The sequence below is a fragment of the Dromiciops gliroides genome, chromosome 5, assembly GCF_019393635.1.
Source record: "Dromiciops gliroides isolate mDroGli1 chromosome 5, mDroGli1.pri, whole genome shotgun sequence".
Taxonomy (NCBI): Eukaryota; Metazoa; Chordata; class Mammalia; order Microbiotheria; family Microbiotheriidae; genus Dromiciops; species Dromiciops gliroides.
Window position 1 is genome coordinate 203177407 of NC_057865.1, and position 26962 is coordinate 203204368.

The window sequence follows — 26962 nt, forward strand, 5'->3', positions numbered from 1 at the left end:
AGGTGGCACCTCAGAGTAGTTTTAATTTGCATTTCTCTAATTAGTAGTGATTAAGAACATTTTTTCATGTGGCTGTAGATAATTTTAATTTCATCATCTGAAAACTGACTGTTCATATCATTTGACTATTTTTCAATTGGGGAATGACATATTCTTATATGTTTGACTCAGTTCTCTATATTTTTTAGATATAAGGCCTTTATCAGAAACACTGTCTGTAAAAATTGTTTCCCAGCTTTCTGCTTTCCTTCTAATCTTGTTTGCATTGGTTTTATTTGTACAAAACCTTTTTAATTTAATGTAGTCAAAATGATCCACGTTGCACTTCATAATGTTTTCTATCTTATCTTTGATCATAAATTCTCCCCCTCTCCGTAGTTCTGACAAGTAAACTATTCCCTTCTTTTCTAATTTGCTTATGGTATCACCCTTTATGTCTAGATCTTTTGCCCATTTTGACTTTACTTTGGTGTATGGTGTAAGATATTGGTCTATGTCTAGTTTCTGCCATACTATTTTCCAGTTTCCCAGCAGTTTTCGTCAAATAGTGAGTTCTTATTTTGGAGGCTAGAGTCTTGGGGTTTATTAAACAGAAGATTGCTATATTCATTTACTACTGTGTTTTGTGTGCCTAACCTATTACATTGATCCACCTCTCTATTTCTTAGCCAAATAGTTTTGATGACTGCTCTTTATAATATAGTTTTAGATCTGGTACAGCTAAATCACCTTCCTTTGCATTTTTTTAATTAATTTCCTTGATATTTCTTGAACTTTTGTTCTTTCATATGAATTTTGTTATTATTTTTTTCTAGCTCTATGAAATAATTTTGGTAGTTTGATTGATATGGCATTGATTAAGTAAATTAATTTGGGTAGGATTATCATTTTTATTATATTACCATGGTCCACCCATAAGCAATTTATATTTTTCCATTTATTTAGATCTGATTTTATTTGTGTGAAAAGTGTTTTGTAATTGTGTTCATACAGTTCCTGGGGTTGCCTTGGCAGGTAAACTCCCAAGTATTTTATATTGTCTACAGTTATTTTAAATGGAATTTCTCCTATCTCTTGCTGCTGGACTTTGTTGGTCATATATAGCAATTATGATTATTTATGTGGGTTTATTTTATATACTGCAACTTTGCTAAAGTTGTTAATTGTTTCAAGTAGTTTTTTAGTTGAATCTTTAGGATTCTCTAAATATACCATCATATCATCTGCAAAGAATGATAGTTTTGTTTCCTCCTTGCCTATTCTAATTCCTTCAATTTCTTTTTCTTTTCTTACTGCTAAGGCTAACATTTCTAGTACAATAATGAATAATATTGCTGATAATGGACATCCTTGTTTCACCCCTGATTGTATTGGGAATGCCTCTAACTTATCCCCATTACATATAATTCTTGCTGATGGTTTAAGATAGATACTGTTTATCATCTTAAAGAGAGTTCTATTTATTCCAATGCTCTCTAGTGTTTTTAATAGGAATGGGTGCTGTATTTTGTCAAGCTTTCTCTGTATCTATTGAGATAATCATATGATTTTGGTTAGTTTTGTTATTGATGTGGTCAATTATGTTGATAGTTTTCCTAATATTGAACCAGCACTGCGTTTCTGGTATAAATCCCACCTGGTCACAGTGTATTATCCTGGTGATAAATTGCTGTAATCTCTTTGCTAATACTCTATTTAGAATTTTTGCATCAATATTCATTAGGGAGATTGGTCTATAATTTTCTTTTTCTGTTTTTGCTCTTGCTGGTTCATGTATCATCACCATATTTGTCTCATAAAAGGAATTTGGTAGGATTCCTTCTTCACCTGTTTTTCCAAATAGTTTGAATAGTATTAGAATTAATTGTTCTTTAAATGTTTGGTAGAATTCACTTGTAAACCCTGGTGATTTTTTCTTAGGGAGTTCAATGATGGCTTGCTCAATTTCTTTTTCTAAAATGGGCTTATTTAAGAATTTTGTTTCCTCTTCTGTTATCGTGGGCAGTTTATATTTTTGTAGATAGTCATCTATTTCATTTAGACTGTCAAGTTTATTGGCATGTAGCTGGGAAAAATAGCTCCTAATTATTGCTTTAATTTCCTCTTCATTGGTGGTGAGTTCACCCTTTTCATTTTTGATGCTGGTAATTTGGTTCTTTCTATTTTTAATTAAATTAACCAAAAGTTTATGTATTTTATTGTTTTTTTCTTAGAACCAGCTCTTGGTTTTATTTACTAATTCTATAGTTTTCTTATTTTCAATTTTATTAATCTTTCCTTTAATTTTCAGAATTTCTAATTTGGTGTTTAATTGGGGATTTTAAATTTGTTCTTTTTCTAGCTTTTTTAGTTGTGTGCCCAATTCATTGATCTCCTCTTTCTCTATTTTATTTATGTAGGTATTTAGAGATATAATATTTCCCCTAACAACTGCTTTGGCTGCATCCTGTAAGTTTTGGTATATTGTCTCATTATTGTCATTCTCTTGGATGAAGTTATTGTTTCTGTGATTTGTTGTTTGACCCACTCATTCTTTAAGATGAGATTATTTCGTTTCCAATTCATTTTTCGTCTATCTTTTCATGGCCCGTTATTACACATAATTTTCATTGCATCATGATCTGAAAAGCATGCATTTACTATCTATGTCTTTCTGCATTTGACTATGAGGTTTTTATGTACATGGTCAATTTTTGTGTACATGCCATATACCGCTGAGAAAAAGGAATATTCATTTCTATTCCCCATTCAGTTTTCTCCAGAGGTCTATCATATTTAATTTTTCTAGAATTCTATTCACCTCCTTAACTTTCCTATTAATTTTGTGGTTAGAATTATCTACATCTGAGAAGAGGAGATTGAGGTCCTCCACTAATACAGTTTTGCTATCAATTTGTTCCTGTAACTCAACTTCTCTAAGAATTTGGCTGCTATAACACTTGGTGTGTACATGTTTAGTATTGATATCACTTCATTGTCTATGGTACCTTTTAGCAAGATGTAGTTTCCTTCCTTATTTCTTTTAATTCAGTCAATTTTTGCTTTTGCCTTGTCTTAGATAAGGATTGCTACCCCTGCTTTTTTACTTCAGCTGAAGCATAATATATTCTGCTCCAGCCTTTTACTTTTTTTTTTTTTTTAGCAGGGCAATGGAGGTTAAGTGACTTGCCCAGGGTCACACAGCTAGTAAGTGTCTGAGGCCGGATTTGAACTCAGGTACTCCTGAATCCAGGGCCGGTGCTTTATCCACTGCGCCACCTAGCTGCCCCCAGCCTTTTACTTTTACTCTGTATCTCTCTGCTTCAAATATGTTTCTTGTAAACAACATATTGTAGGGCTCTGGTTTTTAATCCACTCTGATATCTGCTTCCATTTTATAGGTGAGTTCGTCTCATTCACATTCACAGTTATGATTACTAACTGTGTATTTCCCTGCATCCTATTTCCCCCCCTTTTTTGTACTTTTCTTTTTCCTTTCCCCTGACCCTTCTCACTAGTGTTTTGTTTCTGGCCACCTCAGTCTACCCTCCTTTCTATCAGCCCCATCTCCCCTTTGTCCTTTTCCCTTTCAATTCCTAGTTTTGCCTTCCCTTCTATCAGTACTCCACCCCTTTCTTTCCCCTTTTACCTTTCACTTCCCTATAAGGTAAGATAAAATTCTATACCCAATTGAATGTGTATGTTATTTCCTCTTTGAGCCAAATCAGATGAAGGTAAGGTCAAAACAATGCTCCCTCATCCCTTCTTCTCCTCTATTGTAATAGGTCTTTTGTGCCTTTTCTTGTAATATGATTTACCCCATTATGCTTTCCCTTTCCTCTTCTCCCAGTATAATGCTTTTTGTTACCACTTAAGGTTTTTTTTAATATCATCACATCAGAATCAACTTATACCCATACCTTCTATCTGTTTGTTTCTCCTATCTGCCTTAATAAAGATACAGTTCTCAAGAATTACAAGTATCTTCTTCTCATGTAGGGATGCAAATATTTTAATCTTATTGAATAATATGATTTTTCCCCTTTTTACCTTTTCATGCATCTCGAGTCTTGTGTTTGTAGAATGAATTTTCTGTTCAGTTCTGGGCTTTTCATTAGGAAAGTTTTAAAGTTCCCTATTTCATTGAATGCCCACCTTTTCTCCTGAAAGATTATGATTAATTTTGCTGGGTAGTACATTCTTGGCTGTAATCCTAGTTCCTTTGCCCTTCAGAATACCATATTCCAAGCCCTCTGATCCTTTAATGTTGAAGCTGCCAGGCCCTGTGTTTTTCTGATTATTGTTCCTTGGTATTTAAATTGTTTCTTTCTGGATGCTTGCAGTATTTTCTCCTTTATTTGATAATTCTGAAATTTAGCTATGATATTCCTTGGAGTTTTCCTTTTCAGTTCTCTTTCAGGAGGTGATCAGTGGATTCTTTCAGTGACTAATTTTTCCTCTGGTTGTAAGATATTGGGGCATTTCTCCTTGATAATGTCATGAAATATGCTGTCTATGTTCTTTTTTTGATCATGGTCCTCAGTAGTCTGATTATTCTTATATTGTCCCTCCTGGATCTATTTTCCAAGTCTGTTGATTTTCTGAAGTGGTATTTTAGGTTTTCTTCTACTTTTATATTCTTTTGTTTCTTCTTTACATCTTCCTGTTGTCTCATTGAGTCATTAACTTCCATCTGCCCAATTTTGATTTTTAAGTAGTTATTTTCCCAGCAAGCTTTTGCACCTCATTTCCCATTTTTCCAATTGTATTTTTAAGGAATTTTCTTTTTCAAAGCTAATGACTTTCTCTTGCATAATTCATTTCTTTTCCCAATTTTTCTTTTACCTCTCATTTGGTTTATAAAATCCTTTGTGAGCTCTTCCAAGAGGGCTTTTTTGATGAGACCAATTCTTTCCCTTTAAGGCTTCATATGCAGGTGCATATGTTTTGATCCTCCCTACCACCATAGTAATTGTCGATGGTGAGGGTTCTTTTTTGTTTCTTATTCATATTTTTATTTTAGCCTCTTTTGTGCCTTTTAAGGTTGACTTATGCTCCTGGGGTACAGCATGTACTGTCCCAAATTTCTTTTGCTGGGGGCTATGGACCAGGTCACCAACTTTCTGCTCTGAGGTGTCAGCAGCTTACAGCTTGCTCACTGCACTGGAGTGGTCCAGCTTAGTAAGGCTTGTTGGGCAGCCTATACTACAGCTGGCAGAGTGCCTTCAGTGTTGGTGATGGAGGCCTCACACTGGCCTGCTGTGCCACCAGTTTGCTGAGTTAGGACCTTGGGTCCTCAGCTGCTGATCTGTGCTGGGACAAAGAGCCTTTTGCTGGCTTACCCAGACATTCTCTGTGCTGAGCTGTGCTCCCTTTTTACCCAGATGAAACAGACCTTTACTGAACATCTTCTAAGCTATCTTAAGTTGGAAGATTGTTTCACTCCATTTTTTTTTTTGGTTTTACAGCTCCAGAATCTGTTGAAAGGCTTAATTTAACGTTGTTTCTGAGGGAAATATGGGAGAGCTCAGGTAGCTTTCTGGTTTCACTCCTCCATCTTGGCTCTGCCCAGAAATAGATCAGCATAACCCACTTCTGCACCTCTTCCCCAGTGGCCTTCTGCCTCTATCCCATGGTCTCTTCCTCTGATTGGTAAATTCCTTCCTAAAACTCTATCTGAGCAAACTCCCATGTCAGCCATCATATTTTCTTCAGACCCCGACTACCCATGAAGCCCTAGACCATTTATTCATTTCCGCCCCAAGGCCTTCTTCTGATGATGAAAACATCTCTACCCCTACAGCCTCTTAGTCCAATTGACAAGTTCCACTCTAACTCTCCATTTGAGTAAGCACCCACACTTGCCATCATATGCTCTTCAGACCTGGACTAGTCCATGAAACCCCAGAGCACCTCTTTCCCTTCCCCTTGCCATCTTCAAACCCCCAAGAGTAACTTCCCTGTTCCCCACCTTCCCAAACTCCCCTTTTCAGCTCCTTTTTATGTAGTGTTTTCCTTTTCTAGAATGTAAGCAAGGACTGCCTTTCTTTTTGTTTGTATTTGTATTCTTAGAGTTTAGCACAATGCCTGGCACATAGTAAATGCTTAATCAATGCTCCCTCTAGCTATCTATCCAGTTTTCTTACTTGAATATATTCAGGAAACAAAGGCTCCCTTTGGCTGGCTAGTGTCTTTTAGTTCCTTTTGAATTCATACCCAGTTTGAGGTCATCAGCCAATTAAAAATCTGTTTCTTCAGCATGTTGTTCATGGACCAGAAAAAAGAAAATAACTATGTGCACATATTCTGAAGCCCATATAGAGACTGTATATCAGCCAAGCATTCTGCCCATGCTCCTAAGGTTTGGGTTTGGCCAGTCCTGTTTCACTCTCCCCTTGTATAAGAAAAAAAAAGTGCCATCCTGGGCATACTGGCTGGGGCGTGTTTTGAAAACATTATCAATATCCCTAGTATTGAAAGTTATGTTGACTCAGTGATCCTTTGTTCCTGAACCTGCTTGTCAATTAATGTTGGAGGGAGGCATCATCCAGTCCCCTGATATCTGTCACATACTCGGGTCACTCCCAACCTGTCAGTACCTGGAAATTGTCATGTACTTCCTACCTTGGGGAGGAACTGAAATGCAAGGGCCCAACCTCTTTTGCTGCCGGGACTTATGTGAATTGTCTTTATCTCATTATGAAAGTTACCACTAAAAGCTACCTTGACCTTAATACCTTAATAAACTGCTTTTAATTCTCTTTGTACACAGCTAGGTGGCACAAGAAAGAGGGCTAGACCTAGAGTCAGAAAGACTCAACGTCAAATCCAGTCTCAGATACTTACTAGCTGTGTGACCCTAGGCAAGTAATTTCACCCTTTTTGCCTCAGCTTCCTCATCTCTAAAATGAGCCGGAGAAGGAAAAGGCAAATCACTCCAGTATCTTTGGATGAGAAGACCCCAAATGGGGTCACAAAGAGTTGGACAGGACTGAAAACAACTGAATAAATTTTCTTTGTCCTGAGTTTTGCCTCGTTAATCAGAGTGAAAGCCCAAACAAAGAATCTTCCTTTCAATACCAATCCAGAACAGTTCTCTGAGGTCCCAGGGAGGCATCATTATTTTTCTTCTTGAATGATTCTCCACTGTCATATAGGAAAAAGTCTCAAAATAGTCAAGATGGTATAAATCTTATACAGTCAGTCCTACATGCACAGGTGAAAGTCACAATTATTCCCAAATACAGAGTAATGCAAATTTAGCAAAGAGTATTTCACAAAGTTTACCAAATATTACTCCTTGCTTTGTTACAAGGCACTATCTTGGTGCTAAAAATTGCCTTTTCCAACCCAAAAGCAATAAAGAAAAAGACAGAAAATTGGTTCCAGTCTTAGAAGGAAACTTGGTTCCAAAAGAGTTTTCCAGACTAATTGGATTTAGGACCTGGTGTCAGCTAACAGTAATCTCTATATCCTTAGGTGAGAAATCAAACCAATGCTTTTGAAACTGGTCCTGGGTAGGAGAGAGGGGAGACACTGAAGCTTTTTACTCTCTCTCTCTATCTCTCTCTCTCTCCCCCCCTTTTACTTAGGTCCTTCCTTTTGCTTTGGACTCACACTCTTAAGAGTAGGTTCAGGGGCAGCTAGATGGCGCAGTGGTAAAGCACCGGCCCTGGATTCAGGAGTACCTGAGTTCAAATCCAGCCTCAGACACTTGACACTTACTAGCTGTGTGACCCTGGGCAAGTCACTTAACCCTCATTGCCCTGCAAAAAAAAAACCAAAAACAAACAACAACAACAACAACAACAGGAGTAGGTTCAAAGTTGTAAAATCCCACTGGCAGGAACAGAAGACATTCTCACTTTATTTCAGGGATTTCTGAAACACAGAGGGAATCCAAAAGGAAATCTGGGCAAAATTTCTCAGTGTCCATGCTACAAAGGGCACACTAAAATTATCCAATGGATCATTGCCACTGAAAGGGCAATCCACATGAAATTCCAAACTAGTCTTTCTCCTCACCCTGGCAGTGTCTGCGAAAACATACCAGCTAAATCAGGAGATGCCTTTTCTACTCTGTGTTTCTTTCCTGAGCACAGGTGATTGAACAGTGATCCTGAGGGACATTTGTAGCTTTAGAAGCAGCCTTGTGAGTCCAAGAGAAACTGTGGTACCAGGTCTCTCAGCTAGAAATGAATGGCAACAGGAGTCTTCACATGGAAGAGGACAGAGAGTGGTCAAGGTGGTGATCTGATTTGCATGGCACAAGCTGCTTGCTGTCTCTCCCTCAGAGGGGCCATTCCCCTCAGGCTGGCTTGCATACCCTGTTGGTAGCAGATGGTTGGCAACTGCTAGGAATGGCTGGCCTCTTCTCTAGGGGAGTTTGTCCCCCTGAATGATGCCTGTGAAGTTGGGCTAGAAGCAGGATTGGTGGCCTGCTTCCTCCAGATTATGTGGGTCCCAATACAGAGCCCAATTCACCTACCATGGTGGGAGTCATGTAGGAGAAAAAATGCTTTAAAAAAATGCTGAACAAGGTCCCAGGACCTGCTCTCCTATTTTATTACCCGATGGCCTTGGGTTAACTTCTCTGGGGCCTATTTTCCTCATCTGTAAAATGAAGGGGTTGGACAAGATAGGGTCCCTTCTAGCTCTAAATTATAATATGTTATCCTGCATCCTTATCATGTGATTGATCTACCTTCTTTGAAATACCTACCTCACAGGATTGCTGTGATGATCAAATAACAATGTATATAAAAGCATTTTAATAACCATAAAGAGCTTTTTAAATGTCAGATCTTTACAATTTATAATTATGCACCCTATTGTATAGAAAGACATTGGTGTGACAGAAAGCATATTTTATAAGGTTTGTGTTAGCTAAATTATTTGTGGTAGGCTATGTTTTCTTAAATTATTGCCACTTATAAATGAATGGCTATTGCAGCAGTTTTGGCATTAAGCATTTATTATTAATTAATATTATATATTAAAGTATTGACTGCTTGTCTCACTTACTTCCCCACTAGCCACAGGCTTACAGGCCTAACAATTGAGAGAGAGAGAGAGACAGAGAGAGAGGAGCAAAGAGTCTGACCTGTGGGGGGGAAAGGGGGGCAGCTCACCATACATTGATCTAAGCTAATTGGAAATTTTTCTCCCACCCTTCCTTCCTTCCTCCCTCCCCAAGATGGAAAGCAGTCTGATATAGGTTGTATATGTACAATCACATTAAAGATATTTCTACATTAGTCATCTTGTGAAAGAAGAATCAGAGCACAAGGGAAAAACCTCAAAAAAGAAGGAAAAAAAAGAATTCCCAAAGTAGAAACGGTATGGTTCAATCTGCATTCATAATTCACAGTTCTTTTTTTCTGGATGTTGAGAACATTTTCTATCATGGGCTCTTTGTCTGTTTGCTTGTTTTGTTTTGTTTTTCTTGGTAGGGCAATGAAGGTTAAGTGACTGGCCCAGGGTCACACAGCTAGTAAGTGTCAAGTGTCTGAGGTCAGATTTGAACTCAGGTTCTCCTGAATTCAGGGCTGGTGCTCTGCACCACCTAGCTGCCCCATCATGAGTTTTTTAAAACTGTTTTGGATCGTTGCACTGCTAAGAGCCAAGTCTATCACCATTGTTCATCACCACTTTGTCATATATTTATCTGGTCTTACTTCTTAGTTGTGTAAGTCTTATCTCGACAATAAGAATGCAGGCTCCTTTAAGGTTAGGGACAGTGTCTTTTTCTTTTGTATCTTTCACAGTTCTAGGTATATAAAGCATAGTGAACTTGGAGTCAGGAAACCTTGAGTTCAAATTCTGACTTAGATACTTTGTTAACTATGGATAATCTCTCTGTTCCTCAGTTTCCTTATCTATAAAATAAAGGGGTAGACTTGATGGCTTCCAAGATCCCCACTAGCTCTGAAACTATGACCCTAAGACTTTGAATTGGAGGTAACTAGGATCTCTGGGGATAGACTGCTGGGTTTGAATGTTAGATAAACTGATCATCTAGCAGTTGGAAATTTCTGCCTAATCAAAAAGCATCTGTGCTTGTATGAAATAAGTTTGAGGAAAAAACTTGAAATCAGTTGCAGTATGAGATCATTGCATATGTTTTGAGACATCTCCTAGTGAAAATAACCTGACCTTTCAACAGAATGGAGACAGCTAGAGACAAGAAGAATGACACAGGGAAGCTAAATTAATTTTAAAACCAAGTTAGAGAAATTAAGGATTGTAGCTCCTTTGAAAAAGAGATTAGGAGAAGAACTCATTAAGATTCACCAGATTCTCAATAGCACGGAGGGTTGGGATGCTACAAAGCTATTTGACCTAGAGTCAAGAACAAGGAGAGATGTGACAATAAGATTAGCCAGAGCTGGACACTACAGGAATTCAGAAAGGAATTTTGGAACAGAGTAACATAAATGTGGACTCAACGACCTAGGGCAGCAAGAGAACTGACTCTTGGATATAGTTTTTAGAAAGGAATTGAACAAGCTCTCTTTAAAAAGTAACAAAAGGTGGCAAGGGTAGAAAGGGCTGCCTTAACCCTCCTTTTCACCCTTACATTCTGAATGCTGGGTTGGCTGAAATTTGTAATCATCTCCTTTGTATCAGCCTGTGGTTTTAAAACATTATTTGTTAGGCTGAAGCTTCCATCCACCCAGTCCTTTTTCCTATTTGAAGCTGGTTTAAGCCAGTGCAGACAAGAGAGCAGCAGCCTCCTTCCTCAGGGATGGATCTCACAAAGTGCCAGGAGCCTTTCTTAGCTAGGGTCAGAAGGATTTCAAATCTGACACCTTTGGTTTCATGGTTAATAACATGACTAGTCCTAAAGGCAAAAATACAGAAAGTGGCTCAAGTAGGGCTGGTCTCTGAGAGCTGCTTTTAATACAGAACTGTGGATACATAGATGATTTTAAGTTATAATTCATGAGGCAGGAATGAATGCCCTTGTCTCAAAGAGCCCACAGAGGGAAGGCATAGACACCTGGACAAAAATCTAAAAAGCCACATTGCTTTTGTCATGTTTATGTTTCTTGTCTGCACTTTAGCAAGGTCATTTAGCTGAGAAAATGCTCTTTGGACAGGCAATGAAAGTTACACTGAGCACAACACAGTCAGCCAAGGAATTTCGAACCCTGATTCTTTTCTCAGTGTATCCTTGTGGTCATTTTAGTTACTTCCCTGATACCACACTTTAAGGGAAAATTTTCTTTCTTAAAAGCATCTTTTGTCACTCTGAATGAATTGTTCACTTTCTCATCATCTCAGGCTAGGTCTTGTGGACAGATGCTATGGGGGAGGGGAGGGAGTGTCCTGGTCTTCTGAGCATTCCTCATAGATAACTATGTAAGCTGTTCTTATGGTACAGGGAGAGGGGAGTGACTGGTTCTCAGGGGCAGGTGAAGGGAATGGAATGTTGGAGTCACAGGCTCTGTGGCAAGTGGCAATTGAGAGGGATCCCCAAAGTAGGGGATCTGAAGACAGTTTAATACAGGGGCTCTTAACCATGGACATAGGTAAGTTCTTTGCTTGAATTATCTAATTTGATCTGCAGGATGACCCTGTGAAGAAGATGCTATTATTGCCCTGTATTACAGATAAGGAAACTGAAACCTAAGAAGGTTAAAGGGACTTGCCTCCTTGATTACAGCTTAGCAAGTGTCGAAGGCAGTATTCAAAACCAGATTTCTCTGGGACTCAAAGTCCAGCTCTCTTTCCTTTCCTCTACTCAAAGCACTCTAAGTCATATGGGAGATAGGAAAAAGAATAAGACACCATGAATTCTACCCACTAGGGGAATATAATTCATCTGGGAGGATCAAACATATACATGTGAAAAGTTAAATGATTAAGTACCAAATAAGAGATATAAGAGTTTAGAGGAGTGAGAAACTGATGTAGGATGGAGTGTTCAGGGAAGACATTATAGAACAAGTAGGCTCTGAGCTGGGCTTTAACGTGTGTGTGTGTGTGTGTGTGTGTGTGTGTGTGTGTGTGTGTGTGTGTGTTTTAGAACAAGATTTAGACAGGCAGAAAAGAGAGGACAGGGCAAATAAAGACACCTGTATCTGCTGGGTGAGTAGTCATAAACAAGTAGACCTTAATTTTGGCTAGAATAGTGGAAAACTTGGAAAAACATGTTAAGGTCAGACTATGGAATGTAGGCATTTTTGTTGCTGAAAGAGGAATAAAAGAATATTTTGTGAGGAACACTGATTAAATTAATTTGAGAAGAGAGGAGAGACACAGATTGTATTTTACTCTGAGAGAAAACTCCCTCATATAAATATACTGAAAGAATCTATTTGAAAAAAGAATACGAAGTGGGATAAAGATGAATGAATGGAAATGTGATCGTTGTTTAAGTGGATCAAGTCAATTAATCAATCCCTACCCTACTTAGGTCTGACAGCTTTATAGACTAAGTGTGAAGACTGACTTAAGTCTGACAGGAAGTCTATCCCCAATTGGTTGAAGGAATAGGCCACACTCCGGGCTAGTTTGGAATTGGAGGATTTGATCATCCAGAAGCTTAGTAAGAGAATAGTGCAGTCAAGGAATTTTGGGAGGCAGGGGAGAGACTAGAGCACCTGGGTCTTCATTTCTTCTCACCAACTGCTTGACCAAAGGAGGGTTTTATGAACTTTGGGATCAGAGGATTAGGACTTTTCCTGATCGTCCTAATAATATCTTCAAGACAACAGTGGCTGGTGGCAGTGTCTACTTCAGGAGCTGAAAAAAGATTGGAAGTAATGAGGAAAGACAGATTCAAGGCTCCATAAGCAGCCCAGCAAAAAAATTACACCGTACCCAAGGGGAACATCTTGAGGATCCATGCAAAAGGACTTTCAGAAGCTATAAGTTACCTATTTTACCACATGTGTTTTCTAAGCATGAGCCCACTTTCCCCTGGATACTATATATAACAGTAGTAGAATGTGTCATGGGCAGCTAGGAGGAACAGTGGATAGAGTGCCAGGCCTGGAGTTAGGAAGATCTGAGTTCAAATCTAGCTTTAGACACTTGCTAGCTATATGACTCTGGGCAAGTCATTTAACCCTTCTTGCCTCAGTTTCCTCATTTGTAAAATGAGATGGAGAAGGAAATGTACACCACTCCAGTATCTTTGCCAAGAAAACCCCATATAGGGTCACAAAGAGTCAGTTACAAGTAAAATGACTGAATAACAAGAGAATGTGCCACAGAGTTCTAAATGGAATGTTTCATACCAACTATACCGCCACAGTAAATACTTGTTTCTAAAAGGTATTACAGTCTGGATGATTAATTGATTTCATTAATAATTATTGGGGAAAGATGAGGAAGCACACTGGTGGGGCCTATAAGGATATAGGGCTATACCTAGATCCTTGAGGAGAGAGAGAGAGAGAGAGAGAGAGAGAGAGAGAGAGAGAGAGAGCAAGTTCTGCTCTGGGAACCCAGCTTCAGAGTTGGGGCTTGGAGAATAGCTCCAGAGATGCACTGTAATTGTTTTCAGAGTTTTGAATGATAAATTATAAAATCAAATAACTATTTGGGGGTTAATGAATGATTATATAACAACTGTTGGGTTCATGTCTAACTGAAAGTTGGATTTATTTTTTTTTAATTTCACATAATGTTAGAGACGAGTCACTGCTTATGAGGAAGCCTGAATCTGAAGCAGCAGAAGTCAAGAAAGGAGGGGACAAGATGACCAGATCAACAGATAAAATCAGGAAAGGAAGTTAGACTCTGTGGTAGTTTTGCTGGGAGTTGTGCAGATTGGAACAGTGGCATTACTGTTCTGGGAGCTGATGGATTCAGAAAAGCTGACGACATCAGATAAACTCAACTACAGTGGCTATAATCTGACTGAGGAAAGCAGCATCTTCCACTATTTGAAGAACTATTTGGGCTCATTGCATTCTAGAGCTTGAGAGAGAGGGAAAACTTAGTGATGCTTGTGTTGCCTTTTATTACCCTCTATAGCTTAAGGGAAGTGGAAGAAAAAGTTGCTTTGCAACTGTTTTGAGCTATGCTGGAAAAAAAATGTGTGTGTGTATATATATATGCATATATATATATACACACACAATATGTATATAATATATATACATTTATTTAAATTAAATTTTGTTTTCAGATCCACATTCTTTCCCTTCTACTCCCTTACTTCCATGGCCACCTCCAAATTGAGAAAGAAAATCCAAACTCCCTTTACAAACACATATAGTCAAACAAAACAAAATCCACATTGTCCATGTCAAAAAAATATGTCTCAATCCAGGGGGCAGCTAGGTGGCGCAGTGGATAAAGCACTGGCCCTGGATTCAGGAGTACCTGAGTTCAAATCTGGCCTCAGACACTTTACACTTACTAGCTCTGTGACCCTGGGCAAGTCACTTAACCCCCATGGCTCCACAAAAAAAAAAAAAAAAAAAAAAAAGTCTCAATCTGTACTCTGAGTCCATCACCTCTCAGGAGGTGGGTACCATGTTTCATCTTGAATCATCTGGAATTCTATTTTGTCACTGTGTTGATCAGAGTTCCTGAGTCTTTTAAAAAGTTTTTTTTATATTTACTTTTTTGCTGTTAGTGTATAAATTATTTTGCTTCGGCCGACTTTACTCTTTCTCAGTTATCAAACAATCAATAAACATTATATTAACTGCCAACTATGTGCCAGGCACTGGGCTAAAGTATTAGGAATACAAATAAGAAAAAAGACAGACCCTGCCCTAGAGCTTGCAATCTAGTGAAGGAAGACAGCTTACAAAAGGAAGCTGAAAAGTGGGGCGGTGGGAGAGAGGAGGAAGGTATTGCATGAGGGGGTAGAGATGTCAGTAAGAAAAGTCCCAAAGTAGTACAGCCAGATGAGGAATGGAGTTCATATGAGTCTTCCTAGGTTTCTCTGAAAACATCCTTTTTTTTTTTTTTTTTTTAGGCAATGGGGGTTAAGTGACTTGCCCACAGTCACACAGCTAGTAAGTATCAAGTCTCTGAGGCTGGATTTGAATGAAAACATCCTTTTAATGATTTTTTAAAGAACAATAGTATTCCATCACACACATATACCATAACATTCCTTAATCAACCAGTATCCCCCACTCATTTTCCAGCTCTTTGCCACCATAAAGAAAAGCTGCCACAGATATTTTTGTATATATTTGGATCATTTTTCTCTTTCTTTGATTTCTCTGGGTATAGATCCCAATAGTTCTTTCAACAGGTCAACAGGTATGCACAGTATAGTCAATTTGGGAACACATATAACTGATATATTTTGCTTAAGAAGGGTCACACATTCTTAGCATCCGCCCAAGGATGGGTGTGTGCCAAGACAAACTGACACTGTCAGTAACCCAAGGAAACAGGAAAAGTAGCTTTGTCCAGAAGGAGATCTGTGAGGATCAGAATTGGGCAAATAGCTGAGAAGCAATTTTACCCAACAGGTGACACATGGTGCATACTGTTCCCTAAAGAGACCAGGACGTAAAGGTCTGCCATCCAGAGTCCCATGTGCCGCAGGCACTACTGCTCTGCTTCCCTGCTTGGTTTCTGTCCATGTGTATTCACTCATTCCCACAGATATTGTATGCATTGATGGGGGAACATGACCTAAGTTAATGAAAGGATTGTTATATTTTGGTTATTTCTGATCTTGCCTTCTATTATAAGCAATCAAATATTATAATTTGTACTTGCTTTTACCTTCCTATTTGTAAATGTTTCATGTTTAAGTCAATTTTATCACAGGACTGATTTTGTATAAATGGGAAGCATAAGAGTCACATAAGGATTAGGATCTACACTGGTGAGTAGTAGAAGTATATGCCACTATACCTGGGTTATTCCTAGTACCATTCGAGGCTTTAGTAGAAGCTCTTCTGGGGAATCACCTTGACCTACTGAAGCAGTAACAAATGTGGTAAGCAAGCCAGTACAAACCAGGGAGAGAAATTACCTGGTAAAAACTGAGTTCAGTGCCATGTCTGGGCTGTGGAGTTTGGAGTTTATTTTCTTCTTCAGCCTAGCCCTTAAATAATGATGTTAGCCAAATTAGAATACTCACTGTTTCCCAAACTCATCCTGCCCATTCCTACTATGCAATTCTTTTGTTTGTTTGTTTGTTTTGGTTTGGTTTTTTTGCGGGGCAATGGGGGTTAAGTGACTTGTCCAGGGTCACACAGCCAGTAAGTGTCAAGTGTCTGAGGCTGGATTTGAACTCAGGAACTTCTGAATCCAGGGCCGGTGCTTTATCCACTACACCACCTAGCTGCCCCCTATGCAATTCTTTTTAACTGCAATATCAGTATACTTTCCATCTCTGCCTGCTGAAATCTTTCCAAGACCCATCATAAGGCTTCTATGAAGCCTTTTTTTATACCTCAACATGAAATTAGTCTTTTCTTCTCTAAACTCCCCAAACATTTTGTATTTCTCAAGTCAGTTTAATTTATTCAACTCAACAAACATAATATTTTATCTGTATGCATCTAATCTCCCCCCCCCCCAAAGAAAACCCAGAAGGGAAACCAGTGAAGATTACAGCCATATTTCACATGTTATGTGATGAGGGCCTGAACTAGCACTGAAGCAGTGAAAATGTAAAGGAAAATAAAGAACTAATAGGTCTTGGTGAGTGATTTGATTAGAGGGACTAGGGGAAAGAGGAAGGAGTCACTTTGAGACTGGGCCTACTATTAAGAGATGTAGAAAATGTTTATAACAAGGATTTTGTTTTTCTTTCATTCTCAGTTGGGGAGGTAGGTTGAGGTAAAAAGGAGAGAAGGCAGATCTTTGCTGACTAAAATATATATAATTTTTTTAAAAGATGCATGAAAATCAGTAGAAGGTACTGGGGTGTGTGTGTGTGTGTGTGTGTGTTCGTCTGAAAATGCTTCCTGTAGCAGCTAGTTGGGATTTGAAATGGGTCTTAAAGACCTAAATAGTAGGAGAAAAAGGAGAGGGTAAAGACATTCCAGGCAGTTGCACAAGAAAATAAACTTAAGAGGAAACAGTGAGTAAACTATCTTGGCTGAAACAGAGGATCTTGGTAGATTAGCAGTGGGAAATGAGACTAGAAAAAACAGGCTAGGGAACAGATTTTTGAAGTCCTTGAATATTAGGCTACAAAATCAAGATTTTTTTATCCTGTAGGCAATGGGGAGCTACTGAACAATGATCAAAATGGTATTTTAGGAATATTAATTTGACCCTGAATCTTTAAACTGAGCAAGTGTAGAATTCTAGAGCTGTGAGGGAGCTTAGCAATCATAGCCAATTTGTTAACCTAACAGACAAAGCAACTGAATGACAGAGAAGTTGTAATTTATAAAAGGTTCTCAACCAAATTAGGGGCAGAATCAGTCTTCAGGTCTCTGTACTCTTACAGTGCTTTTGTATTGTATCAAATATTGGACCTGAATGATAGGACACAGAAAACTCAAGATGATTGGCTGACTGAGACTTGTGAATTACAAAGTGAACTAAGAGGCTAGTTGGCATTCTAGATCTCTCTCTCTCTCTCTCTCTCTTTCTCTCCCCCCCCCCTCCACTTTCTCTCTTCCCCCTCTCTTATGGAGTATGGGAAGACAGAACATATAGCTGACTTCCATTTTGGAGGTATGGTAATCTGTGTCCATGCAAGAAATGTCTCTCTGCAGAAGCACATGGCAAGTTGAAAGTGCATGCACAAGTGGTCTGAGAGGGGAATTCCTGGATGTCTTTTTATTTCTTTCTGAAGATGTCAGACCAAAGACATGGGAATAGATTTTCCCAACTCAAGAGATGGTAGCAGTAATCAACTAGTATTTATTAAATGCCTACTGTCTACCAGGCACTGTGCTAGGCCCCAGGATTACAAATAAAGGCAGAAAACAGTTCCTAAGTTAGCTCTGAAGGAGCTAACTTATACTATAATGGGAGAGACAACATGCAACAAACAAAACATACACAGGATAAACTGAGGACTGAGAAAGGATCCTTACAAAATGTGGGACATTAGGTGAGACTAGAAGGAAGACAGGAAAACTAGGAAGCAAAGATCAAGTGGGACAGCTGAGAAATTTCCTACAGAAGCACACTGCAGAAACTTGTCCATTTGGTGGAGAGAAGAGCACCATTTTGAAATTAGTTTAAGCTTTCCTACGAGTTCAAGGCACTCTGACAGAAACAGAAGGGAATTTCCTGATGGAGCATGCCCCTTAGAGAAAGAAAACTACTTACTTTAGAAATAAAATATAGTGAGTTACTCAAACTAGGTAAATCCAACAGAAAAGGTTGTTTCTTGTTTAACACATCTCAAAGTATGTTACCTTAGAGGCAGCAGGGCAGAGAACAGCCAAAAGCACAGGATGTACTACAGGTTTTGAGGGACTGGCTATGAATCTGTGGTAAAGAGAGACTCATGATAATGTCAAAGGATTGTCTCAACTATAAAGTTGTGCATAAACTTTGACTCAGCAATACCACTTTTAGGTCTTTTTCCCAAAGAGATTATAAAAAAGGGAAAAGGACCCACATGTACAAAAATATAGCTGCTCTTTTTTTTTTTTTGTGAGGCAATTGGGATTAAGTGACTTCCCCAGGGTCACACAGCTAGTAAGTGGCAAGTGTCTGATGTCATATTTGAACTCGGGTCCTCCTGACTCCAGGGCTGGTGCTCCATCCAAAGCGCCATCTAGCTGCCCCTTATAGCTGCTCTTTTTGTGGTAGCAAGGAATTGGAAATTGAGAGGCTGCCCATCCATCAATTGGGGAATGGCTGAACAAGTTGTGGTATATGAATGTAATGGAATACTATTGTGCTGTAAGAAACGATGAGCAGGCAGATTTCAGAGAAACCTGGAAGGACTTGCATGAACTGATGATAAGTGAAATGAGCAGAACCAGAAGAACATTGTACACAGTATCATCAATATTATGTATTGATAAACTGTGATAGACTTGATTCTTCTCACCAATACAACTGTATAAGATAGTTCCAAAGGACTCATGATGGAAAATGTTCTCCAAATCCAGAAAAAAAAACACTGTGGAATATGGATGTAGATTGAACCATACTATCTCTATTTTTTTTGTTTGTTTTTCTTTTGTGAGGTTTTCCCTTTTTGCTCTGATTCTTCTTTCACAGCATGACTAATGTAGAAATATGTTTAATGTGATTGTACATGTATAACCTATATCAGATTGCTAGCTGTCTTGGGAAGGGGGGAGGGAGAAAAAATTGAAAGTAGAACTTTTATGAAGGCAAATGTTGCAAACTATCTCTACATGTAACTGGAAAAGAATAAAATACTTCTATAGAAAAAAAAAAAAGGATTGCCCCAAGATCAGCTCCCTTTGGAGGTGGGGTGGGAAACTGATGGTTTATTTTAGGGTTTTTTGTGTTTACCTGGTTATGGGCTTCTGAGTCTTTTCTTATGTGTTTTTGTGGGATAAAATTAAAGCTTTTCTATACCATATATGTACTAAGTAACCTTGGACAAATTTTGCTTGTACAGGTTAGAAGGATGCCTTTTACCTCATTTAGGGAACCCAGAAACAGACTATATAACAACTATATGAGATTTTCTTGGAGCTTTAGAACAATTATTGATGCAGGCAATGAGCCAAAGAGAGAAACTGACACTTTTGGGTCAGGCCCTCAGTATCAAACCCAGTCATGTTAAGCTCCTTGGGAACAGGCATTATCTTGTTTTTGTCTCTGTAGCACCTTATACATAGTATGCACTTACTAAATGTTTTTATTAAATTTAATTTAATCAAGAATAGAGGCCTAATGAGGCATCTTAGTAGAGGGGAAAGAACTCTGGATTTGAAGTCAAGGGACCTTAATTTGAATCTTGCCTCTGCCACTTAGTCATTTTACTGCTCAGTGCCTCAGTTTCTTCCTCTGTAAAATCAGAAGGTAGGACTAGATGCTAAGTTCCCTTCCAGATCCAAACGTATGGTCCTGTGAATAGTATTTAGGGCAAGGGTTCTTAAGTTTTTCATAGTCCCTTTTTGCAATCTGGTAAAGCCTATGGACCCCTTTTCGGGATAACGTTTTTAGGGGGCAGCTAGATGGCACAGTGGTTAAAGCGCTGGCCCTGGATTCAGGAGTACCTGAGTTCAAATTCGGCCTCAGACACTTGACACTTACTAGCTGTGTGACCCTGGTCAAGTCACTTAACCCCCACTGCCCCACCAAAAAATAAAAAAATTTAAAAAATTTAAAAGAATAATGCTTTTAAATGTATAAAATAAAATACTCAAGATAACAAACCAATTATATTGAAATACAGTTATGAAAATAAAAAAGTTCAGAGGCCATGGGTTAAGAATCCTTAATCTAGGGAAAGTATTTGTCTCATGTAGAATGGGACTGAGCAGAGCCAGATAAGTAGAGATATCCCCCAAGATTAAAGAAATATGGAAAGAGGGAACTAGGCAAGGCATCACAATAACTGGGCAAAAATGAGGGAAAGAAAGGTGGAGGGGGTTAAAGACAGTATTATGTACATGTGACAAAGAGATTGCTTTAGATGGAACTGAGCTTGGGTTTGCAGAACACAGACATGTGGAAAAGTCATTACACCAGTACTTGTATCTATCATCTATTTCAAGATTCATTAGTAGAAACAGTACCAAAGAGTGTTGGCAGAGCTGTAACTTTGTACAAGAATTTTTGCATCACAAATATTACTGAGGTCAATAGGGTTAGTAAGGTGGCTCAGTGGATAGAGGCCTGAAGACAGAGTCCAGATCTGACCTCAGGCACGTACTAGCTGTGTGACCCTGGGCAAGTCTGTTAATCTCTGCCTTTATCCACTGGAGAAGGAAATGGCAAAACACTCCATTATCTTTGCCAAAAAAACAAGAACAAAAAACCAAAAATGTCATAGACAGTTAAAAACAACAACAATGGGCACTGAAGGCACCTTGAATTGGGTGGCTACCTCTGCCTCTTTGGGAGAAACAGAGACCCATGAGCCAGGATAGCGATATGGAGACTCTGGGATACCATGCACCTATTATTTATTTCATTTGGTGCCCTGTGACCACATTACCTAACCCTAAGAAGGGAGCCATCTAATACTTCTCTCTCTCTCTCTCTCTCTCTCTCTCTCTCTCTCTCTCTCTCTCTCTCTCTCTTTTTTTTTGCGGGGCAATGAGGGTTAAGTAAGTGACTTGCCCAGGGTCACACAGCTAGTCAGTGTCAAGTGTCTGAGGCCGGATTTGAACTCAAGTCCTCCTGAATCCAGGGCCAGTGCTCTATCCATTTTGCCACCTAGCTGCCCCAATACTTCTTGATAATTAAGTGTTAAAGTCAGTTGTTTAAGAACAACACTTGCTTTCCAAGAAGCCTGATTACTGAAGAATGATAGCCATTTAGTAACTCTTAGAGCAAACAGATATAAATAATTTTGGGGAGGAAGCTAAAATGAATGGGGATGATGAACAGAGAGAAACAGAGAAAGATCTTCATGAATTGATGCAGAGTAAAGTAAGCAGAGATAAGGAAAATATACATGACTAGCAATATAAACAGAAAGAAAAACTAGGAAAAAAATGAAATTGAATGATACAAAATTTCAAAGAATAAGTATGGCTGCAAAGAAGAGATATGAGAAAACACTCTTACCCCACCCCTCTGCAGAGGTCCACAAGTGTGTGACACATTGCACATTTTCAGGCTTTTTCAGAATACAGATAAATTTTGCTGTTTTTTTTTCTCTTTTTTTCTTTTCCTTTAAAATACTGTTATATAGGTTTTGGGGGGCACTGGGGGAAATTTTGGTGATGTAAAAAAGACATAAAAATTTGTTTTTTAAAAAAGACCTTTGAAATCATTTCATATTACAGATGAAGAAAAATGACCAGAGAAGATCAAGAAGCAAGCCTAAGACTACAATCCATGGCTCCCGATTCCTGCAATTAAAATTCTAGTCACTGTATTATAGTTATTGCATCATCATCATCTAAGCTGTGCTGACTTGATAAAAACAAATAAGAAAACAGGTGAAAAACAATCCTTGGAGATAGTTATGAAAGAAAAAAATGAGACTTAAAAGCAGAAAGAAAAGGAGAAGCAAGTTAAAGAGTTTTAAGGGAATATTTAAATTCAATTGGACAAACATTAAGTGCATACTTTGTGCAAGACACTCTGGGGTAAGCTCTGGGAATACCTTCCCCTAGAAATCCTCACCTTCCCCGGCAAACCCCCCCCCCCAAAGCCTGCATTCCTGCCCTCGAAGTGCTTATTTCTACTAAAATTATATACCTTTTGAAGGATTTGAAGAAATTCTCAAAACTCTGGTGCAGGTTTTCTGCAAGGGAGGAAAAAGATTACCATGAGGGAGAAATTTCTGGAACAGAACTCAACTATTTTTTTAAATGAAGGAATCTCGTATATTTCCCAATTTAACATTTTACACTTAATATTTAAGCAAAGCTTAATTTAAGCAGTTGCCCGGCTTAAACCACAATTTGCCCTTCTCTGTCAAAATATAACTACATATGTATCTATAATGATAGTTTTCATTCCCATCAACCTCATTAGGCTATAAGCTTCTCAATGTAGGGATTGTCAAAGTGAAACATTGTACCTCCCTGATAAGGACTTGGATTGATCAAGTATTTGACTTAAGTTAGGCGAGTCTCCTTTTTGGAGATGTTATAAGAAAAGGTGGATAACTGCCTTTTTGGAATGGGGCCTCACAATCTAGAATCCTGGACTTTATGATCTCTTTCCGTCCCATCCAGCCATAGTTAAAGTAAAACTTAGCTGTAAATATAATGTCGAGTCGTTGCTGCGAGCAAATCAATCAGCACACATCTTTAAAAAACTTACGGTGTTTCTAAGAGTTTCGGTAGATCGATGGTTGCAGAATTTTAACAGCCTTTTTGCATTATCTGTTTTAAATGAACACAAGTTAATTACCTAATATCTATAAAACACTCAACTCAAAACCTTTTCCTAACATCTATATCTGTGCTCTCTCATACAAGTCTTCTACAACCGCACCAAAGGATACTCCCTAAATTACAGCTTCCCCCTCCCCCCAGTTTTTCTCAAACCTTATTGTGCACACTCCTTCAGGCTGCTTTCTCACAGTAAGGGGTGTTCAGGGGTAGCAGCGCTCCATTACTACTAGGCTTCTCTGGGGCAGTCACATGTGTCCATTCCCTGGGTAGGGGTGGAGGGGGGGGGGTTCCCTCTTTCTGAAAGGCCGCTGATTGGTGCCTCCCCCCACCCTCCCCAGTGCACTCTGGCCTCCATCCTAACGTAGCTCCAAATTAGCCAGACCCACTCAGGGGCATGCCTTCTGGAGCCCAGCAACTGGTGGAACCTACAAAAGCTGGAAAGGGCAGACAGAATGCTGGTGTTGGGTAACCGTTTACTATGTCTGGGATTCATATTTCTGGGATTAAGGGGGTGGTGGGCATCCCACTTGTTCTCCCTAATATCATCTTCATGAATAATAACTGAATGCCCACATGTGCATGCCTCCGGATATAACCCCTCCAAAAAGTACCACCCCAGGGCCCTTTAAAAGGGCGCGACCACTAACACCTACTGGGGGGGCTAACAGCCCTATTTGTTCTTCTCTCCTAAAAACTCCAAGTCTTCCGCCCCCAATATTGGGATGAAGACGACGGGACGCGTCTGTGGCCCGTCTGCTCGTACTTCTTTCCCCCCCGTCTCCCCTTTTCTCTTGCGGGGGTCCCAAGTGCCCCCTCTTCTCCCCCTTCTTTCGCGATGTGGCCGTCCAGGCTGGTGCCGGGGGTGGGGTGGGGGCGGAGGTTGTTGTTGTGGTGAGGGGCAGCCCCGCCCCCTCCTCGTGTGCGGCCCCTCCCCCAGGCGCTCAGTCCTCCCCCTCGGGCTCCCTCCTCCTCCTCCTCCTCCTCCCGTCTCCTCCTCCCCCCAGCCCCATCTGTTTTCCCCAGCGGTGTAATGATTATATTGTATGGAACTGGGGGCAGCAGCGGCGGCTGCGGCAGTCGGAGCAGCCCGAGCCACGGGATGGGTCCACGCCAGGGCCACCGCCGCCAGCCACAGCCGCCGCCGCCGCCGCCCGAGCCGCGCCGGTCTTAGGGCCGCCGCCCCCTGCCCCTGCCTCCCGCCCCCGGCCGATGCCCACGTCGAGGAGCAGCCCCAGCAACAGCGGCCGCCGCCACCTCGGGAGGAGCCGCCGCCGGAGCCCGAGAGCAGGCGGCGCGGGGGTCGCCGAGGGACGCGCCGAGCGAAAAGCCGCCGCGGCGGCGGCCGGGAGATGTGCCCGGAGGAGGGCGCGGGCGAGGACGCGGCGGGGCTGGGCGAGCTGCGCTCCTGGTGGGAAGTCCCGGCCATCGCGCACTTCTGCTCCCTCTTTCGCACAGCCTTCCGCCTGCCCGACTTCGAGATCGAGGTGAGTGCCCGCCGAGCCGGGGGCGTGGGGGCGGGCGCGACGCTGCAGTTTGCTCCCACTCCTCTCCGCCCCGCCGGGGGAGTCCCGGGAACGTCCTGGGGGACAGGAGCGCCGCGCCGCGCGGGGACTTTAGTGGCGGAGGCTGGGACCCTGGGCCGGAGGTGGGGGGCTCTCGGCCAGCGCAGCGGGGTCTCCCCGGGACCTGAGCGGGAGCGCCCGCCTTTACTGGGGGCGGGGGGGTGTCACTGGAGCTTCTTGGAGAAGGGGCACAGAAAGAGGGAGGGTCTCCACTTCTGGGCGGGGGGGGTCTCCCAGGAGTTCTCCGTGTAGAAAGGGAAGCTGGGACACTGTGTGTATGTGTATACACACGCGCCTGTGCGCGCGCGCGATCTGTCCCCAATGCCATTGAAACAGCCTGCCAGCTGCCTCGGCTTGGCTCGAGGGGGATGCAGGGGAGGGGGCGAGGTGGAGGGAGGGGGGGGAATTAAACTCGGACCCCCGGCTGCTGAGGCTTCTTTTTGCGGGGAAGGGGTCCGTTGTTTGTTGCAAAGGGACCCCCCCTTTCCTGTAGTGTGTTTGGGGGGGTGAGCACAGCTTTCAGACCCTCCGGGAGGCGCGTAACTTGGTGGCGGCACTGGGTTAACTTGGGGCTGGCGTCGCTCTGGGGCTGGGGCTTTGGAGGGGAAAGTTTGCTCCTCCGCTATTCTTGCTTTGCTTGGTCGCTCCTCTCCTCCTTCCCAGGACGGTCCTCCTGAGTGGGAGCGCTCGGCTTTCTCCGGAGGTTAAATTGGCCACCATTATTCGCCCTGGGGTTTGCTGATCTTGCATGGCTGGGCTGGAGGGTCTTGTGGTCCCGAGCTTTGTACGGCTGGAACACCACAAACCCAGGGTCCTAGTAAGGGGCGGGGGGGGGGGGGTTGTGGGAGAGATCCTCTGCAGGATGAGAAGAAAAGAGTAAGCGCCCCTACGTGCAGCACCACCACCACCAACCCCCAGCCTCCCATCTCCGTCTTCTTTTTGGAAGGAGACGTAAAATGTTTGATAGGGTGCCAGGTTGAATTACCCTCCTCTCTTCCTCTAGCCCCCTCCTCCCCTTTTTGTCTCCGAACAAAGCTAGTGGAAACGATATTTGCCGGTCAGGTTCTCTGTTGACTACTTTACGGTGAATTACAAATCATTTGCCACGGCATAATTACCGTCTCTTGTAAGCACGTTGTCTCGTGTGTGTGTGTGTGTGTGTGTGTGTGTGTGTGTGTGTGTGTGTGTGTGTGTGTGTGTGTGTTTGGTTTTCGGATCTGTTGCTAGTACAGAGATGACTTCTCACTATTCTCAGCTTGGTTTTAATGTGTTTGTGCACGCTTTAAGTTTTTTTCATTTCATTTCTAGTTTCCCCCAATAGCATTTTGGGATGCCAGAGCCCTTTCTCTCTGGGAATTTGTGCTTCCAGAGTTAATGAAATGAGAAAAATAGCGGTGGGGGAGAGGAGAGTAGGCATGTGTCCAGATAAACTGCTCAGGGCCAAAGGCTTTTTAGAGATTTTGCAGCGCTTAAGCTGCTTAAAACGATGTATACCTGAGGTTTCCTTCATCCATTTCTATAGGAAGGTGTAGTAATTTAAGTATTTCACTTCTACAGTATTTGTTTGCAAACTTTGAAAGTGAAGTTCACAAGAAAAATCTGTCATGATATAGCTATCATTTTCACTGTACTAATTCTAGACGGATCCCGAATTTCAGATATGTTGGGGGGCGGGGAATGGAATTATAAAGTTTTGGGGTTTTTTGAATCAAATTTTCTAGTGATTCTCTTGCCCTGGTTTCTTGCAAGTGTTAAATGTGAGTAGTGGGAATTATCCTGCTCCTCAAAATGGTGGCTGTAGTGGGAGGTGCTTATGTCGCACAGGTTATGTGATAATGCCGTGTTTAAACTGTTCAGATAATAATGTTCGGGAATCCCCTTTCTGCCCAGTGTCCATCAAGTTGAATTACTGTCCAGGTTACATGTGTAGCACTTCATTCTATTGAGGAAGTGTTACATAAATACTTGTATCCTTGTTCATTCTAAGTAAGTACAACAGTGATTTTTGCTTGAGGTAATTGAAGCATATCCAAGGAAAATCTAGATCATGTATCTGTTTTCTAGCAGAATCTGTGGTTTTCCACATATTAGCTGACTTCAGATTTTAAGGGATTAAGATCCAGTTGACACAATGTAAATGAAAAAATGTCTATGGTTAAATAAATTAGTGTGATACTGTGAAGTGTGGCTAATTGAGATGATTATTATATTCTTAATGTCTCCGGGAGTACAATATAGCCATCCGAAATAAATGAATAGACTAAAAGCAATATATTATAACACCATAAGTGGACATGATGCTTGAGAACCAGTAAATAAACATTTTCAGAGATAACCATATCTGTCTTCACTGAAACATGACCCCCTTTAATCGTGTATTCATTACTCTTGTATTTTTTGCGTTTTCTGTGGGTTTTGTTGAAGTTGGTTAGAAACCAATCATTTAAAAGTTTCCAAAGCTTTTAAAAATTGAGCCAAATTCTTTATAATACTTTTAGGGCCACAGTCTAG

At 40.8% G+C, this 26962-nt stretch overlaps 1 protein-coding gene and 1 long non-coding RNA gene across 5 annotated transcripts in view; one reads left to right on the top strand and one right to left on the bottom strand.

Moving 5' to 3' along the window:
* LOC122728164 overlaps nucleotides 1-23139 on the bottom strand; it is a 41521-nt gene extending 18382 nt beyond the window's left edge. The window contains exons 1-4 of one of the 2 annotated variants that reach the window (XR_006353243.1): nucleotides 23043-23139; nucleotides 22816-22877; nucleotides 22246-22291; nucleotides 9513-12729 (exon numbers count right to left, since the gene is read on the bottom strand). This is a non-coding gene — a long non-coding RNA (uncharacterized LOC122728164). Of the gene's footprint in view, nucleotides 1-9512; nucleotides 12730-22245; nucleotides 22292-22815; nucleotides 22878-23042 lie in introns of those variants that run through there. The other variant, XR_006353242.1, reaches the window with a different exon arrangement.
* A 771-nt stretch (nucleotides 23140-23910) lies between these two features.
* Nucleotides 23911-26962, top strand: part of LOC122728163 (cat eye syndrome critical region protein 2) — a 149003-nt gene continuing 145951 nt past the window's right edge. For all 3 annotated transcript variants that reach the window (XR_006353241.1, XM_043966426.1, XM_043966427.1), the window contains exon 1: nucleotides 23911-24373. Coding sequence is in view for 2 of the 3 variants with exons in the window: in XM_043966426.1 (XP_043822361.1) it covers nucleotides 23933-24373 (441 nt within the window). In the remaining variant the exon portion in view is untranslated. The remainder of the gene's footprint in view (nucleotides 24374-26962) is intronic.